We start from the raw sequence: 15,123 nt of genomic DNA, 5'->3' as shown, positions 1-15,123 counted from the left end.
ACACATACACACTGCCAGCAACCTGTCAAGGATAGAGTGTGTGTTGGCATCCACTGAATTAGAGAGAATATTTAGGTCCTCCAATAAAGGAAGAAGAAAAGCAGAGCAACTTGTTTTGAATCTGAGGAAGGGTCCTCCACTTACGCTATAACAAAACAAGTTGTAAATTTTTTTTAAAAGATTTTATTTACTTATTTGGCAGAGAGAGATCACTAGTGGCAGAGAGGCAGGCAGAGTGAGAGAGAGGAGGCAGCAGGCTCCCTGCTGAGCAGAGAGTCCAATGGGACTCAGTCCCAGGACCCTGAGATCATGACCTGAGCTGAAGGCAGAGGCTTAACCCACTGAGCCACCCAGGCGCCCCAAGTTGTAAATTTCTAAAACAACTTATTCTTCTATGACTTTTACAACTTTTGAATATTATCTTTAATAGCTTATTTAGAAAAAAAATGCCTATTTTGAAAACAAAAGCAGACCACATTTTTCAGGGTCTGAAAATGAATTATAAAATATTTTAAACGTATGGAAGCAATAATTAGAATTTTAAAGGACAACAGTAATATAACAATCTGCTGCCTGCCCCCCACCCTGGACCATAATAATGTGGAACGGATGATTCACCTCTGACTAAACTATAGATAATGGAAAGCCACTGAAATGATGTTCAGGATTAATGTAGCACATTAGAAAGGTCAACCTGGTGACCCAAAGTAGGTACTCCAGAAACCAGTTTTGCTGGAGTCCAGGAGAGCCCGAATTAATTTGAGAAAATACAGTCAAGGGGGAAAAAATTAAATGTGTTGATGGATAGGAAAAAGGTACCAAGATAATTCCAAGGATCTGAAAGAAGTGGGACCCCATCAGTGACTGAATCCCTGACCACACCCCTACTGCTCTCCACAGCTTCCGACCCTGGAGAGATTGTTAAAATTTAGGTTGCTGGTACTCCACCGCAGAGTTACTGAGAGTCAGTAAATTTGGGGGAAGAGCCCAACATATTCCATTTGACAAGTATGTAAAGTCTGATGCTGCTGGTGTGAGGATCACACTTTCAGAACTACTGCCTTAAAGTAGTGGTTTGCTCATTACAGTAATGGTTTGCTCATTTTGCTAAAGCTTCAGGCATGTCTTTGTTAAACCAGCAGGGGGAGACAGGTATAAAATTTATCCTCTAGAAATAAACTACCTTATAATACTAAAGCTCCTTGGAGTTATGATGTTGCCATGGAGATTTCTGACTGTTTTGTTGGAGAGCAGCATGTAAGTTGGCATCAGTTGAGATAATTTTCTGTTGTTTAGGTAAAAATGTATTTTGGTAGGACTAATGTCCAAATTTCTGCAAGCCCGCCCTTGGTAAGAACTTGGTTGGAATCTGGAGTCACACAACTCTGTCACTTACAAGATATATGACTTGGGGGAAGTTATCTTCTTTGATCTTGTTTCCTCCTCTTTAAAATAGTCCGATTTACGGAATTGTTAGAGGGCTAAACGTTTTTGGAACTTAAGTTGGCTATGATTATTAAAGTATTATTATTATTACGACTCTAGTTGTTTTCAGTTCTATAGCCTCCCCAAATTTTAGGACCAGTCCAGATACACTGCTTAGTTTTTAAGTAACAGTGCTCCAGTTATACAGGCGAAGAATTGGAAACACCTGGAAAGTGATTGTTTGTAAAATCCTAATCTCCCCAACCAAAATACCTAGGATAGGTGAGTTTTTTTTGTTTGTTTTTTGTTTTTTATTTTTTTTTACAACCCCGGATAGGTGAGTTTTTATTAACATTCCCGGCCCAGAGAGGTCTATCTGTATTTGATCTCCCAGCCTTCAAAGCCCAAAGATGGGTAAGTGTGTTTTTTTGGACCCAGAGCTGAGATGGAACAGAGCAGATGGATGCTGGCTTCCTCTTGGCAGAACACTCAAGCGGGGTCAGACTAGCCCAGATCCAGCCCGGGCAGCCCTTCCCTAGAGTTGGCACCTGCCGGGCATGCATTTGTGTGAAGAGTCGCGATCTGCGTGGTTGCTAGTTGGTTCCCCTGTTCCGCTGAATTCGCTAACTTCGCGGGGGCCGGCAGCTTCCCGAGGGGGGACACACCTGTCCGTGACCGCGCTCCTATTGGTCCGACACTGACACTAACCTTGTGGTGTCCGCGGCAGGGGCTCCTCCCGGGAGGGAGAGCCCGGGCTGGGGCGGGTGACGTCAGCGAAGGCGTGTCCAAGCCGGGAGCAGTGGGCGGGGTCTACGGGAAGGTGTGTCGGGGGCTGGCGTGGGGGGCGGGGCCGGGCGGCTGTGACGTCACAGGGCGGTGCGGTGCAGGGGGCGCCCGGGTAGGTGAAGCGCGGCGCCGGGCGGCAGCGCTCAGTTAAGGCGGCGAGCCGCACGGAGTAGCCTTCCTCTCTCTCAGCTTCCCTCCTGCGCTGCCAGTCATGTCCCTGAGAAGCAGCCTGTCGCGTCTCCTCCGGACGCGAGTGCATTCCATCCTGAAGAAGTCCGTTCACTCGGTGGCTGTGATCGGAGCCCCGTTTTCACAGGGACAGGTGAGAACCGGGACCTGGCACCGAGGGGCAGAACCAGGAGAAAGCAGGGGTGGGGTAAGGAGCGGGGAGACGAGGAGAAGATGAGGAGGAACAGAGAGGGGGACGAGGTGGTGGGTTCCCACGATTGGGCACCGGGAGAGCACGTGGGGTTTCCTCTGGTAGAAGATGGGAAAGGAGAAAGGAGATGGAGGGCATCCTGCTTGCGCTGCGGGCAGGGGCCGCGGGCTGAAGGGTCTCCGCGGCCTTCCTCCCGAGGAGAGGGAAAGTGGTGGGTCCCGCTTGGGGAGTTGGGGCAGGATTACAGGGAGGGGCTGGAGGGGGACAAATCGGCCAGAATACCCGGTGGAATGTCCGGAGAGAAGAGGTTGAAGTGAGCGACCGGGGATTTAAGGCTTCAGGGTGCATTCTCAGAAACCATTCACTGGCGGGGGATATTGGAGCTGCCGTCTTCTGCGGCGAGGGGACGAGAGGGGCGGTTTTGTTCTCTTCAATGGAAGAAACCTGCAGTCGTGGAGACCTCACTGCTCGAGAAGCCCAGGCTCAGGCCTCTGCCAGCCGCACACACCCCCCCCCCCCACCCCCCCCCGCCACACCGCCAAGCACCGGATCCAGACCAGGCTAAGGCCCTTCCCTGTCTTCGCCTCTGCTTGCTCGTCCCACAGTTAAGGGCTTGGAGGTTGATTTGATTCCAGTAATTTTTTTTGCTCCTCCCCTGCAAGTGTTTGAAACGAGCCGACCTCAGGTGAAAAAAAATAAAAGGAAGGGCTGATGGTGTGACAGGTTTTCAGAGGGATCTGTTGGCAACTAAGTATAGAATAGCAGATTTCTGTATTTTTGCGAAATAAAGTGGTCTTATTTCTAACCCACTTCTTTCACATCTAACTGTGTGATTTATGTGACAGAAAAGAAAAGGAGTGGAATATGGTCCTGCTGCCGTGAGAGAGGCTGGCTTGATGAAAAGACTGTCCAATTTGGGTAAGTGGCTGGAGTTTAGATTCTGTGATGGCTGGTAGCAGGCCGTTCAGTCTCCTCTCCTGTCCAGCGACTGCACAGTGTCTGCTTGTACTTGGGAAGCATCTCGTCCTCCCTTTGATTCCATCTGCAGTTTAAGATCTGGGAGTCTTCAGGCAAAGTCTTGTCAGCAATAAAGAGAGTAACTGTGTAGAAGGCGAGGAGGTGGAGTGACATGGGGTCTGGAGCAAGCAGTGGGAAGAATACTGGCTAAGTTCAGCTCTAACTGCTCAGTCAGCTTTTCCCTCTCGAATTCCAGCTCTCGGAACCCCATCAGGGTGTGCTTCTGATTCATCAGTCTAGCCTGTTTCCTCTCTTCCTATCCTTCATTTCCTCCCCAGGATGAATAGCTTTTTATTACTATAAGCAGAGTTTTAGATCAGTGTTTCTCGAACTTCCCTGTGATGAAAATCACTTGGATTACTTGTTAAAAATACAGGTTCCTAGGCTTCTCCATGGAATAGTCTGATTTATTGGCTCTGGGTGGGACCCAGACATGTGCATTTTCAGGTAATCTGCAAGACAGTTGCAGTCGTGTAATGAGGATAGTACTGTAAAGTTACAGAACCTGATCCAAAGATAAAAGCCATTTATATGGTAATAGAGAACGCTTCTTTTGGTAAGAGGGCACCAAATTCCAACTGTTAGATAGGAAGGCTCCTTTACCTAATCTGAATGTTTCTAGCTGCTGTTTAAAGCCATTTCCTCTATTTATATGAGAACAACTCCCAGATCTTTTCTGAAGCTGTACATGCAGAAGGCGTGGCAGCAGCGAGCTGTGGGTGCTGCAGATAGCAATGGGGAATCTAGGTTAACTATAAATCTCTTCCCCACTCTTGCTTTGAAAACTGAGTCCATTCTAGGGGTGGACCATTTCCTTCTAAAACACAGGTCGAGTGAAGTCACCAAAACCACCTTGGGCTGAGGTGTACTTCCTGTGCCTCTGGCTAGATCTAGATGTGGTGTCTTTGGTTCACTACTCAAAACTTTTCTCTGGGGGCACCTGGGTGGCTCAGTGGGTTAGGCCGCTGCCTTCGGCTCAGGTCCTGATCTCAGGGTCCTGGGATTGAGGCCCACATCGGGCTCTCTGCTCAGCAGGGAGCCTACTTCCTCCTCTCTCTCTCTGCCTGCCTCTCTGCCTGCTTGTGATCTCTCTCTGTCAAATAAATAAATAAAATCTTAAAAAAAAAAAAACTTTTCTCTGTTAAATAATTACAGATCCTTCTTCAGTAGGATCTCTTAATTCTTTTAATGACTCTCTAGGCTCACCACCAAAGATGAAAGAGAAACGAAGATTCAGTTTTAATGTGTCATCAGTTACCTAACAAGAAGAAGTTTCTATTCCTGCTTTTAAATGAGGATCCTCTCCCTTTAAATCAGCTGTACACATTCAGCCTTTTTAATTTTTTTGAGGATTTTATTTATTTGTTTGAGAGAGAATGAGAGTGAGAGAGAGCATGAGAGGCTGAGAGGGTCCGAGGGAGAAGCAGACTTCCTGCTGAGCAGGCAGCCGGATGCAGGACTAGATCCAGGACTCCAGGATCATGACCTGAGCTGAAAAGGCAATTGCTTAACCAACTGAGCCACTCAGGGGCCCCTCAGCCTTTTTAAAAGGCAGCGTTTTACACTGAAGACCATAATCTCTGGGAATCACTATTTTTTTTTTTTTTTTAAATACTGGATAAACCCCTGCAGCCCATCTGATGAACTGGACCTGGTCTTGCTTAAATTGCCTGCTTAGTCCTCAATTCTACCTTTAGAGACAAGAATCAGTTTCAGCCTCTTCTTACACAGAACACATTTATAATATTCAGTTGAGGCTGCCGAATGAGGGGGAGAGGCACATCTGTGGCTCATGCTTTGTGGACTTTTCCTGTCCTAGCTCATGGTACTTTTCCGCTTCAACCTGGAATAGCCATTCTCCCTTAAACACTACTCCCTCAAATACATCCTCTGTCCACTCTCAACCTAAAGTGATGGGGAAGCTGCAGTTTATTTTGGTCTTCTCTTTAAGTTTTTTTTTAGCCTTACAATTTATATCCTTGCCCTGTAGCTGACTGGTAGGCCAGTATGACCAGCAGCCCAGAATAGAATCTCATTGCACATTAATATGCACATTAATATGCACTCAGCACATTTGCAGTGTGTGGTTTTGGCTAATCTCCAAAAATAGGTTGGAGAAAAGTACCAAGAGAAGTTCAGTTGCTCTATTGTGAAGCAGTACTGAGGTACCAGTGCACTTTCAAACAGGCAGCATGGGTCAGATTTCAAGGCGGAGAGGACCCACGGAAAGATAACTTTCACAAATCCCTTTGTTCCTTGCCCTCAGCTCTGATGTCACAGGCTGCTGATGTTGCCATGGCATTGGTCAAACTTCCTGTTTTCTGGAATGAATGGGTTTGACTTAGTGTCTGGATTTGGTTTTCCCTTTTTTTTTACCCTGGATTTAGTAAGGACACTCGGCTCCTCTCTCAGGTGACCCCTTATCTGAGCGTATGCAGAGAGCCTGGGAGAGATGAAGAGGCAGTTGGCCTGCCAAGTCTCAGATTCGGTGCCTCTGCTTCTGATTCTGGTGAGCCCTGAAAGCCACGGTCATTGATCATTGGCCCCTTTTTACTTTGGAAGTTGAAGGAGTGTTCTGCTGGGGGGAGGGGGATCGCTGTCAACGGAGATGTACAGTTTGAGGGCTTTATCATTGTAATTAGGTAATTCGACTCAGCTGAGGCACTGAAAAGAGATGCCAGCCACTGGAACAACTCTTTAAATTAACTGAGGCTGGTGTTCTGGAAGCCATGTGGGAGCCCCTCTGGTTCCTCTCGACTAGGCTAGAGACATTTGTCCTCCCTGTTCCATTTGGTGCTCCATCAGACAACAGACCAGAATCTGGTCTGCTTCAGGAAGAGCTGATTGAGGGCCTGAGGTAGTTTAACAGGAAGATCTGAGAACTATTCGGTACAGATTGATGTGTGAGTTCCAGGGTATGTATTTGCTTGCAGTGGGGTGTTAATATTCATTAGTTGTGTGATCGTGATACTTGGCCTGGCCTCTACCTTGCTATTCCACTGAAATTACCTCGAGCAAGCCTACTGATCTGTCAGCCTTTATTTTGCTGGGCCTCTCTATTGCACAACTGATCGCTTTATTCTGGAAATACTGTGAGAGGAAATACCCCTCTCTTTTGAGTCTCTTGTCTCCATTGACTAGTCTTTCCTGGACTCCTTTGTGGGATATTCCTCTTCTTCCCAACCCTTAAATGCTGACCCCAGTGTTTTCTCCAGCTTGGTTCTAAGGACCCTCATCTCACTCTCAGAGATGTCTCAAACTGCACTTGTTCAAAATAAAATTCCTTATCTTCTTCCTCAGATCTGTTTCTCCTGCTGTCCTCCCCTTGTCTGTTTCATGCTATCACCCATTATTCAGTCACTCAAGTCAAACTAAAAAGACCATCACAGGGCGCCTGGGTGGCTCAGTGGGTTAAGCCGCTGCCTTCGGCTCAGGTCATGATCTCAGGGTCCTGGGATCGAGTCCCGCATCGGGCTCTCTGCTCTGCAGGGAGCCTGCTTCCTCCTCTCTCTCTCTCTGCCTGCCTCTCTGCCTACTTGTAATCTCTCTCTGTCAAATAAATAAATAAAATCTTTAAAAAAAAAAAAAAAAAAGACCATCACAATTCTTTGCTCCTTCCGTTTTGTGCTTTACATCTGTTGGTCACAAAGTCTTGTTGATTTTTTCCCCCTCCTAAAAGATTAGAGTTCTTCGCCATAATGGTGCTGCTGGAGTTCTCTCTCTTTACACTTGACTGTAACTTTCCTTTGGTTTCTTTGGTCCCTTGTCTACCTTCCTTGGTTCACATTCTTTGCTGCCACCAGAGTAAGCTTTCTAAGACCATTTATCCTTTGCTTAGTCTTTCCATGGCTTTCTTTTACATGCGTCCATGCTTTTCAGTCTTTTCATTCATATACGATCTTTTCTAATTTGCCATATTATTCACTTTGTATTTCTTAAAGTTGGCTTTAAAGGTTCATAATTTTTTTTTAAAGATTTTATTTATTTATTTGACAGAGATCACAGTAGGCAGAGAGGCAGGCAGAGAGAGAGGAAGGGAAGCAGGCCCCTGCCGAGCAGAGAGCCCGATGCGGGACTCGATCCCAGGACCCCGAGATCATGACCCGAGCCGAAGGCAGCGGCTTAACCCACTGAGCCACCCAGGCGCCCAAAAGGTTCATAATTTTTAAATGTAGCCTGAAGCTATAATAAGCAATGAAATCTCAGGCTTGTACTAGATACATTTTTCTAATCCAGTTTCATTTAATAGTTTTACATTTTGCTATTTGTCCCTCGACCCCTAGGTTGAAGTGTAGAACACATAGCACCGCAATTTGACCTTCATCTATGTCTTTAGACTTCTCTCTACCCACATTCTGCCTTATTCTCATTGTAGCTAGAGTTGTGGGCCCTCGGCCTAGGCTCCACATATAGAAGCATGCATCCTAAACTTTGACTTGAAATTCGAGAAGGGGCAGCAAAGAATTCATTCTGTGATGGGCAGGGTGGTAACAGTGCCAGCAGTGGCTTCTGTCCAGCGTCATGGGGTCAGTCGTGCCAGCTGCATGCAGTGCCTTCCCTGAGTAGTGGAGCTCTAGATCTTTACCAGACCGTCCTGCAGTGGGACTCTGGGAGCCATAATTGCTGGTACTGTGGCCTTTAACCCAGATATCAACCCTCTTAAAAAGATTCTGGGACTTACCCAAATTGAATAAATTGCTTTTCCTTTGTAATTAGCTAGAACAGGTTTCTGTTGCTTGTAGTTTAGAGATCCCGATTGATACGCAGTTTACAAATTCTAGTGAGAAAAATTGCCATGTGGACTGGGATACTCTTAAGTCCTCTCTCTAGTCTCTTGATAATAAATTCTTGTTCTTTTGTTTGTCTTTTTCCCTAGTACTTGACACAGTCTTCTTGTAAGTTAATATAACTCATTAGGTTACAGTTTCTTTGGCCTTTAGTTAATTTAGGACTAGATCTTAGTCTCTGGGTTTTAACAGCTCTCTGTTCCTTGGTGCTTTGATTTTTGAACCATCACGTTCCTTAATGTGACTCCTGAAAACCGCCTCAAATTTTAACTAAAGACATTTTTAAGTTCTGGGCATGCCTGACTAGTAAACAGACCAACTTTAGTGTATTACCATGACTTAGATCATTTTCAGTGTTCTCGATCTTAAGCCTGTATCTTAATAGAGTTATAAGAATGTAGACATCTATTAAAATGATTGAACTTAAAATGTAGGTAATATAAAGTATTATCAAAGCATTTTAAATATCATTTTCAGGTTTACTTTTTCTAGGAGCAGCTTTTAGTCACTAAAAACTAGAACAAGTTCTTTTGCTAATTTCTGTATTCCAAAAATTTGAGCACTGCTAAGGTTTAGGTACTGGGAATATAATAGTGGACAAAAGAAAGTCTTGTTATCTTGGAGCAGCCATTCTAATGAAGGGTGGTTGGAAACAGACTTAAGTAAAACATACAGTATGTCAGATGATAAAAAAATGAAAGCAAGTGGTGGGGGATAGCAAGTATTGGGGATAGAGTAGGCATTGTGTATGTAGTTGGGGAGGCCTCAGCAAGAAGGAGTCCTGTGAGCAGACCTTTGGCAGGTGAAGAAAGGCACAAGGTATGTAACTGGGAGTATTTCAGGCAGAAGGAACAGTAAGACCCAGAGAAAGAAAGGTGCCTGGGAATGTTCAGGGAACAAGATGCTATTATCAAGCTCTAGCCAGTGATTGCTCTGTGTGAAGGGGAAGGCCTTCTATTCTTCAATTTTTCAAGAAAAACCAGAAATCTGGATTTTAATGGGAGATCTAAGTTTTTTTTTCTAAGTTTTTTTAATTAAAAAAAATAGGCTATATCCATACAGTGGAATATTACTGAATCATAAAGAATGAATTTCTAATTCATGCTACAGCAGGGATGAAACTTGGAAGCATTATAGTAAGTGAAAGAAAGACACAAAAGGCTACATATTCTATGATTCCATTTATATGAACTATCCAGAATAGGCAAATACAAAGAGACAAAGTAGACTAATCTGGGGACTGGTGGGGAGAAGGCAATGGGGAGTGGCTGGCAATGGATGCTGGTTTCTTTCTGGAAGGTGATGAAGCCATTCTTCAGTAGGTAATTTGCTGAGTAATATGCTGGAGCAAAAGCCTACGTAGCAGATGTAGGTAAATCTCTTAAAGGCATTATTGGGATTTAGCAAATTTCAGTATAACCAAATCTTTCCTTTTTAGAAAGGGAGCAGGCAGCAAAGAATTTAACTTAGACCTTTCATTTCAAAGTTGTTATCCATTTGCCATGTTCTGGACATTGTGCTAGGCTCTTGCTACTAGGTCATTCTTAATTTGTTAAAAACAGGGGCACCTGGGTGGCTCAGGTCATGATCTCAGGGTCCTGGGATCGAGTCCCGAATCGGGCTCTCTGCTCAGCAGGGAGCCTGCTTCCTCCTCTCTCTCTGCTTGCCTCTCTTCCTACTTGTGATCTCTCTCTGTCAAATAAATAAATACAATGTTTAAAAAAAAAACAAAAACCAATACCCATGAAGATGGCCAGTGTCAAAAACAATAAAAACAACAACAAAAACAAACAAAACCCCCGAAAATAACAAGACTTGGTGAGGATGTGGTGATATTAGGACTCTTGTGCACTATAGTGGGAATGCAAAATGATATAGCTGCCGTCAAAACCAATATGGCGGGGGCACCTGGGTGGCTCAGTGGGTTAAGCCTCTGCCTTCGGCTCAGGTCATGATCTCAGGGTCCTGGGATCCAGCCCTGCATTGGGCTCTCTGCTCAGCAGGGAGCCTGCTTCCTCTGCCTGCCTCTCTGCCTACTTGTGGTCTCTCTCTGTCAAATAAATAAATAAAATCTTAAAAAACAAAATAAAACAAACAACAAAAAAAACCCTGAAACACCAATATGGCAGCTTCTCAAAAAATTTAAAATGGTTAACATATCAGCAATTTCTCCTCAGGCATATACCCAAAAGAATTGAAAGTAGGGTCTAGAGGAGATATTTATACACCCATGTTCATAGCATTGCACACAATAACCAAAAGATGGAAGGAACCCAAGAGCCCATTGATGGATGAATGGATGGATAAAATGATACAAACGTACAATGTAATATTAGCCTTAAAAAGGAAAGTTCTGACGTATGCTGTAACATGGGTGAACCTTGAGAACATTATGCTAAGTGACATAAACCAGTCACAAAAAGACAAATACTGTATTCCACTTACAAGGTACCTAGAGTATTCAAACGCATAGGGACAGAAAGCAGAGTGGTGATTGCCCAGGGCCCCAGAGTGGTGGTTGCCCAGGGGAAGGGAGAATGAAGAAATATTGTTTAATGGGTACAGATGAAAGGAATTCTGGAGGTGGATGGTGGTGATGGTTATATAATAATGTGAATGTACTTAATACCACTTAAAAGTGATTATTTTTATGTGTATTTTACCACAATTTAAAGGAGAATTAAAGTAAGTTAGAATATAATGTGAGTTAAGAATGAGGCCGTAGCTTGAGATTGTAGCTTTTCTTAGGACATGACCATGCCATGTGCTTAAAATGATTTTTTTTTCAGCTTTTTAGCACATTGTTTTGCTCTATAAATCTGAGAATGAACAAACCAAAAAAGTCTGTCCTGGAAACCATAAGAAACTTTCTCTAGGTCATACAGTCAGTAGTAGAGTAAGAGAGACTCATTTCTTGCCCTGTGCAACACGATCCCTGGACTGGGGCAGTTGGCTGCCTTCTCATCTCCTGTGGTGGTGGAAGAAACTCAGAGTGGCTCCGTCATAAGTGTATGGCCTCCTACTTCTTAAAGTCCTGCGTGTTCCTGGTGTACTCCCTCTCACATTTCCCATGATTCCCGTGACGGCTGTTTCAAGTCTTTACCCACAATCCTCAGGGTCTTGTCTTTCTGACTCAGGCACAAACTCCCTTAACAGCCCTTTTCCCCATGACTCCCCCAGTTAGTTGTATGGACCAAAATTCTTTTACACCCTCAGAGGATGAGGGATCCTGTCCTCCTTGTATCGGGTAGATACAATTGCATGTGATAAAGCACAAAATAACAGCAGTTTTAGAAAAATCATGTCAAGGGCACTGGGTGGCTCAGCTCATTTGGCTCAGGTCATAATCCTGCAGTCCTGGGATCAAGCCCCCCATCGGGGTTCCTGCTCAGTGGGGAGCCTGCTTCTCCCACTTCCTCCTCCCTCAGCTTGTGTGCCCGCACCTTCCCTTGCTCTCCCTGACCCCCTCTCTCAAATAAATAAATCTTAGGAAAAAAAAAACAACAAAAAACTCACTCTCCAGTAAACAGGTCTGGAGAGAAGTCCAGAGCAGGTTTGGACCTTCTGTTTTTATAATTTGGATTTAGATTCTTATCTCACTGTTCCACCAGCAAGGTCTCTATCTAATGGTCCCAGATGGTGTGGCGTCCTATCTGGCAGCAGGGGGCAAGAATGGACAGAAGCAGGTGAAGGGAGAACTTGTGCTTTCCCTGAAGGAAAGTTTCCAAGAAGCTGCAGGGCACTCCTGCTTATCCTGTTGGCCCGGGATGGGTCATATGGCCACACCCAGTTACAGGGGAAGATGGTGAGTTTAGTCTTAATTCTGAGAGGTCATGTTCCCAGCTAGAGGTCCGCTGTCTCACCGGAGAAGTGAAGAACAGCTCTTGGACAAGGAACAAATGGTCACATCACCTCCCTATGCTCCAGATCCTATCTCTCCTGCCTTCAGTGTTCTTCCTTCCTCTTGTTCCTCAACTTCTAACCCATCCCTTCAGTAATTAACTGCAGATCTTACCGTCATGGTTTCTCCACTGCCCTTGCACACTTTGACTTGCTATAGTCTGACGTCCTGGGCCATCATTGCAACAAAACTGGTTTTGCTGCGGTCTTGGACCTCCTATGTTCTATCAGGGGAGACACTGCAGCATTCACCTTACTCATCACTGTCGGCCACTCCTTCCTTGTTATTATATATATATTTTTGAAGATTTTATTTATTTGACAGAGAGAGACACAGCAAGAGGGAGAACACAAGCAGGGGGAATGGGAGAGAGAAGCAGGCTTTCCAATGAGCAGGGAGCCCGATGTGTGGCTCAATCCCAGGACCCTGGGACCATGACCTGAGCCCAAGGCAGATACTTAATGAGTGAGCCACCAAAGCGCCCCTCCACTCCTTCCTTATTGAAACAGACCCCATGTTCTTCTGGTTTTAGCTCTTCAGGTTCCTTGACTAGATTTTCAGCTATCTGCCCTTTACCTGCTGGTGTTCCTCAGGGTTCTGCCCTTGATTCTCTTGCTTTAATATTCTCTCAGTTGGCATCTTGTCTGTTCCCCATGGCTTTTCTGTCACCTGTATGCTGATGCCTCCAAAGCTTTATCTCCAACACTTGTTTCTTTGCTCAGCTCCAAACCTGTAGCCCATTTGGCTTCTGTGTATCTTTTTGACTTTATTATGGAAATGTTCAAACATAACCAAGTAGAGACGGTGACCTAGTGAATTTGTTGTCTCTGTTACCCAGTGTCAATCATCAATACATGGCAGTGCCTTTTTTTTTTTTTTAAGATGTATTTATTTTAGAGCGCCAAGCCCACAAGCAGAGGGGAGGGACAGAGGGAAAGGAGGAGAAGCAGACTACCCCCTGAGCTTGAAGTCCCAATTAAGAGGGCTCCATCCCAGGACCGTGTGATTATGACCTGAGCCAAAGGCAGATGCTCAACTGAGCCACCCAGGTGCCACTCCATGTAGTTTCAACAAGATAGTCTCTAACACCTCAAGGCCATCTATCCAGTACCGAACTTCTCTTCTTCACTCCCTTCCCCTGTGTCCTCCTCAACTCTGGTAGTAAACCAGAGAGCTGGTGTGAGGCCCCTTAATCTCCATTCCCACTGTAAGTATTACCAGCATCTGTTGCTTCTCCTATGGCCTTGTCTTTTTTTTTCCCCCTTGTGGAGCTGCTCTTCTCTGGGCCAGTCCATTTCCCTCAGGCCCCCAGGGCACTAAATCTGCAGCACAGATTTGATTGGTCACTTCTTGATGTGGAAACTTAGTAAGCTCCCTGCTTAGGATCTGTGTCCTGCCCCTTCCCCACTGTCACTCTCCTTTTGCAACACCTCTTCCCCCACCCCTGCATACCCCTCTCTTCTCCACAGTCCTCCCAGGAACCCTGGGCTCCCAGGAATTGTGAATTGTTCTATAGGGCTGAAGGTATTCTGTGCCTCTTCTGCTTGAAGCCTTTCCCTCTTCCACTTTTATCGCTGGCTAATACCTTCCAGATTCAGATATGAGGTTGTATTAATATAACAGGTGTAGTAATGCTCAGATTGGGAGAAGACAGACCAAATCTTCCTGGCTCCTTCCCCCAGGCCACAAGGTCAGAAACCACTGAAGAGGAAAAGAAGTAAAAAAACTCCTTCCTGTATGACCCAAGAATTGAGTCACAGAGCGGATGGCATCGTGCTTAGGGCTTCAGAGAGTCAGCGTTCCAAGATTAATTGGCTTTGCCTTAGTAGTATTTCATAGATTTGGAAGATTCAAGCTGTGTGTGAGAGCTGGAGACTCTAGGAGCCGTTTCAGTGTGCGATCTGTGGGCCAGTGTGTGTTTGCAACTTCTCACCAAAACCTGATTTTATCAAAATGACAGTCTATTACAAACAGGTTTTGGGAAGTCTTAGGTTACGCCATCAGTTTCACGGAAAAGAGAAATGGTAGGGTGGGGCACAAAACCACAAAGATGCTTCATCCAGTTGAACTAAGATATAAACCTTAGCATGTGTAGGCTTTCCCTTATCTCAGGTAATACTCCGAAGAGCATGTGAGATAGGACAAGCTCAGAAACTGAACTTGGTTGGCGATCTTGACTCGTCCAGGAAGTTAGGGGCCAGAGGGCAAGAATTCTTCCTTTTGTGTCTGTTGTGGCACTTCACCTCCTGTGGCTATCTTGTATGCCCTCTGTTTTCCGCCTAGAGGGGTCTGGAATGTGGTCTGTCTGGTTCCAGGTTCCCTGGGAACACTCCCTAGGATGCCAGACCAGGCTCTCGGGAAGAGAGCTGTACATCAGAACTGTTAGCTCGTGAAGCTGTAGTCAGTCAGTCACTAGTCTGATATGTTTCCCTTCAAATCTTTTCTGGAACAAGGTCGAATATGAAGAACTTAGAAAAGATCACATTTTCTGGAGAGCGGTTCTTTATCCCCAGGGATTGTCGTTGTCTCTTCCTGTGGTTCTACATTGGAGCAGGTTGAAGTTTTGTTGGCCTGTTACCACTAGCAGATCTCTCTCCAGAGAAGCTCAACGATCTTGTTCTGAATGGAGAAGATGGTTATGTTGCTGTGACTTGGGAAGCCAGAGGGACCCTCCTCTCCCTCCACCCCTGCCTGCGCTGGAACCAGGCTTATGGGGGTGCCACCAGCTAACGGTCCCTTTGCAAAAGCCTGAGCTGGTTCGCCACGGTCTAGAGGAGCTTCAAGGGTTGACGTGAGTTTGGTCCAGATTATGAAGTTCTAGAACCTAG

At 45.4% G+C, this 15,123-nt stretch overlaps 1 protein-coding gene across 2 annotated transcripts in view; it reads left to right on the top strand.

Moving 5' to 3' along the window:
* Positions 1 to 2,309: 2,309 nt before the first annotated feature.
* ARG2 (arginase 2) overlaps positions 2,310 to 15,123 on the top strand; it is a 32,019-nt gene continuing 19,205 nt past the window's right edge. Inside the window, exons 1-2 of one of the 2 annotated variants that reach the window (XM_044231545.1) lie at positions 2,310 to 2,533; positions 3,436 to 3,508. In XM_044231545.1, the coding sequence (XP_044087480.1) occupies positions 2,423 to 2,533; positions 3,436 to 3,508 (184 nt within the window). In that variant the 5' untranslated portion in view covers positions 2,310 to 2,422. The remainder of the gene's footprint in view (positions 2,534 to 3,435; positions 3,509 to 15,123) is intronic. The other variant, XM_044231544.1, reaches the window with a different exon arrangement.

Source organism: Neovison vison, chromosome 13 (genome assembly GCF_020171115.1).
Source record: "Neovison vison isolate M4711 chromosome 13, ASM_NN_V1, whole genome shotgun sequence".
In the NCBI taxonomy this organism is placed as follows: Eukaryota; Metazoa; Chordata; class Mammalia; order Carnivora; family Mustelidae; genus Neogale; species Neogale vison.
The sequence above is the reverse complement of the archived record's forward strand: the minus strand, read 5'-3'. Positions and strand labels throughout refer to the sequence as shown.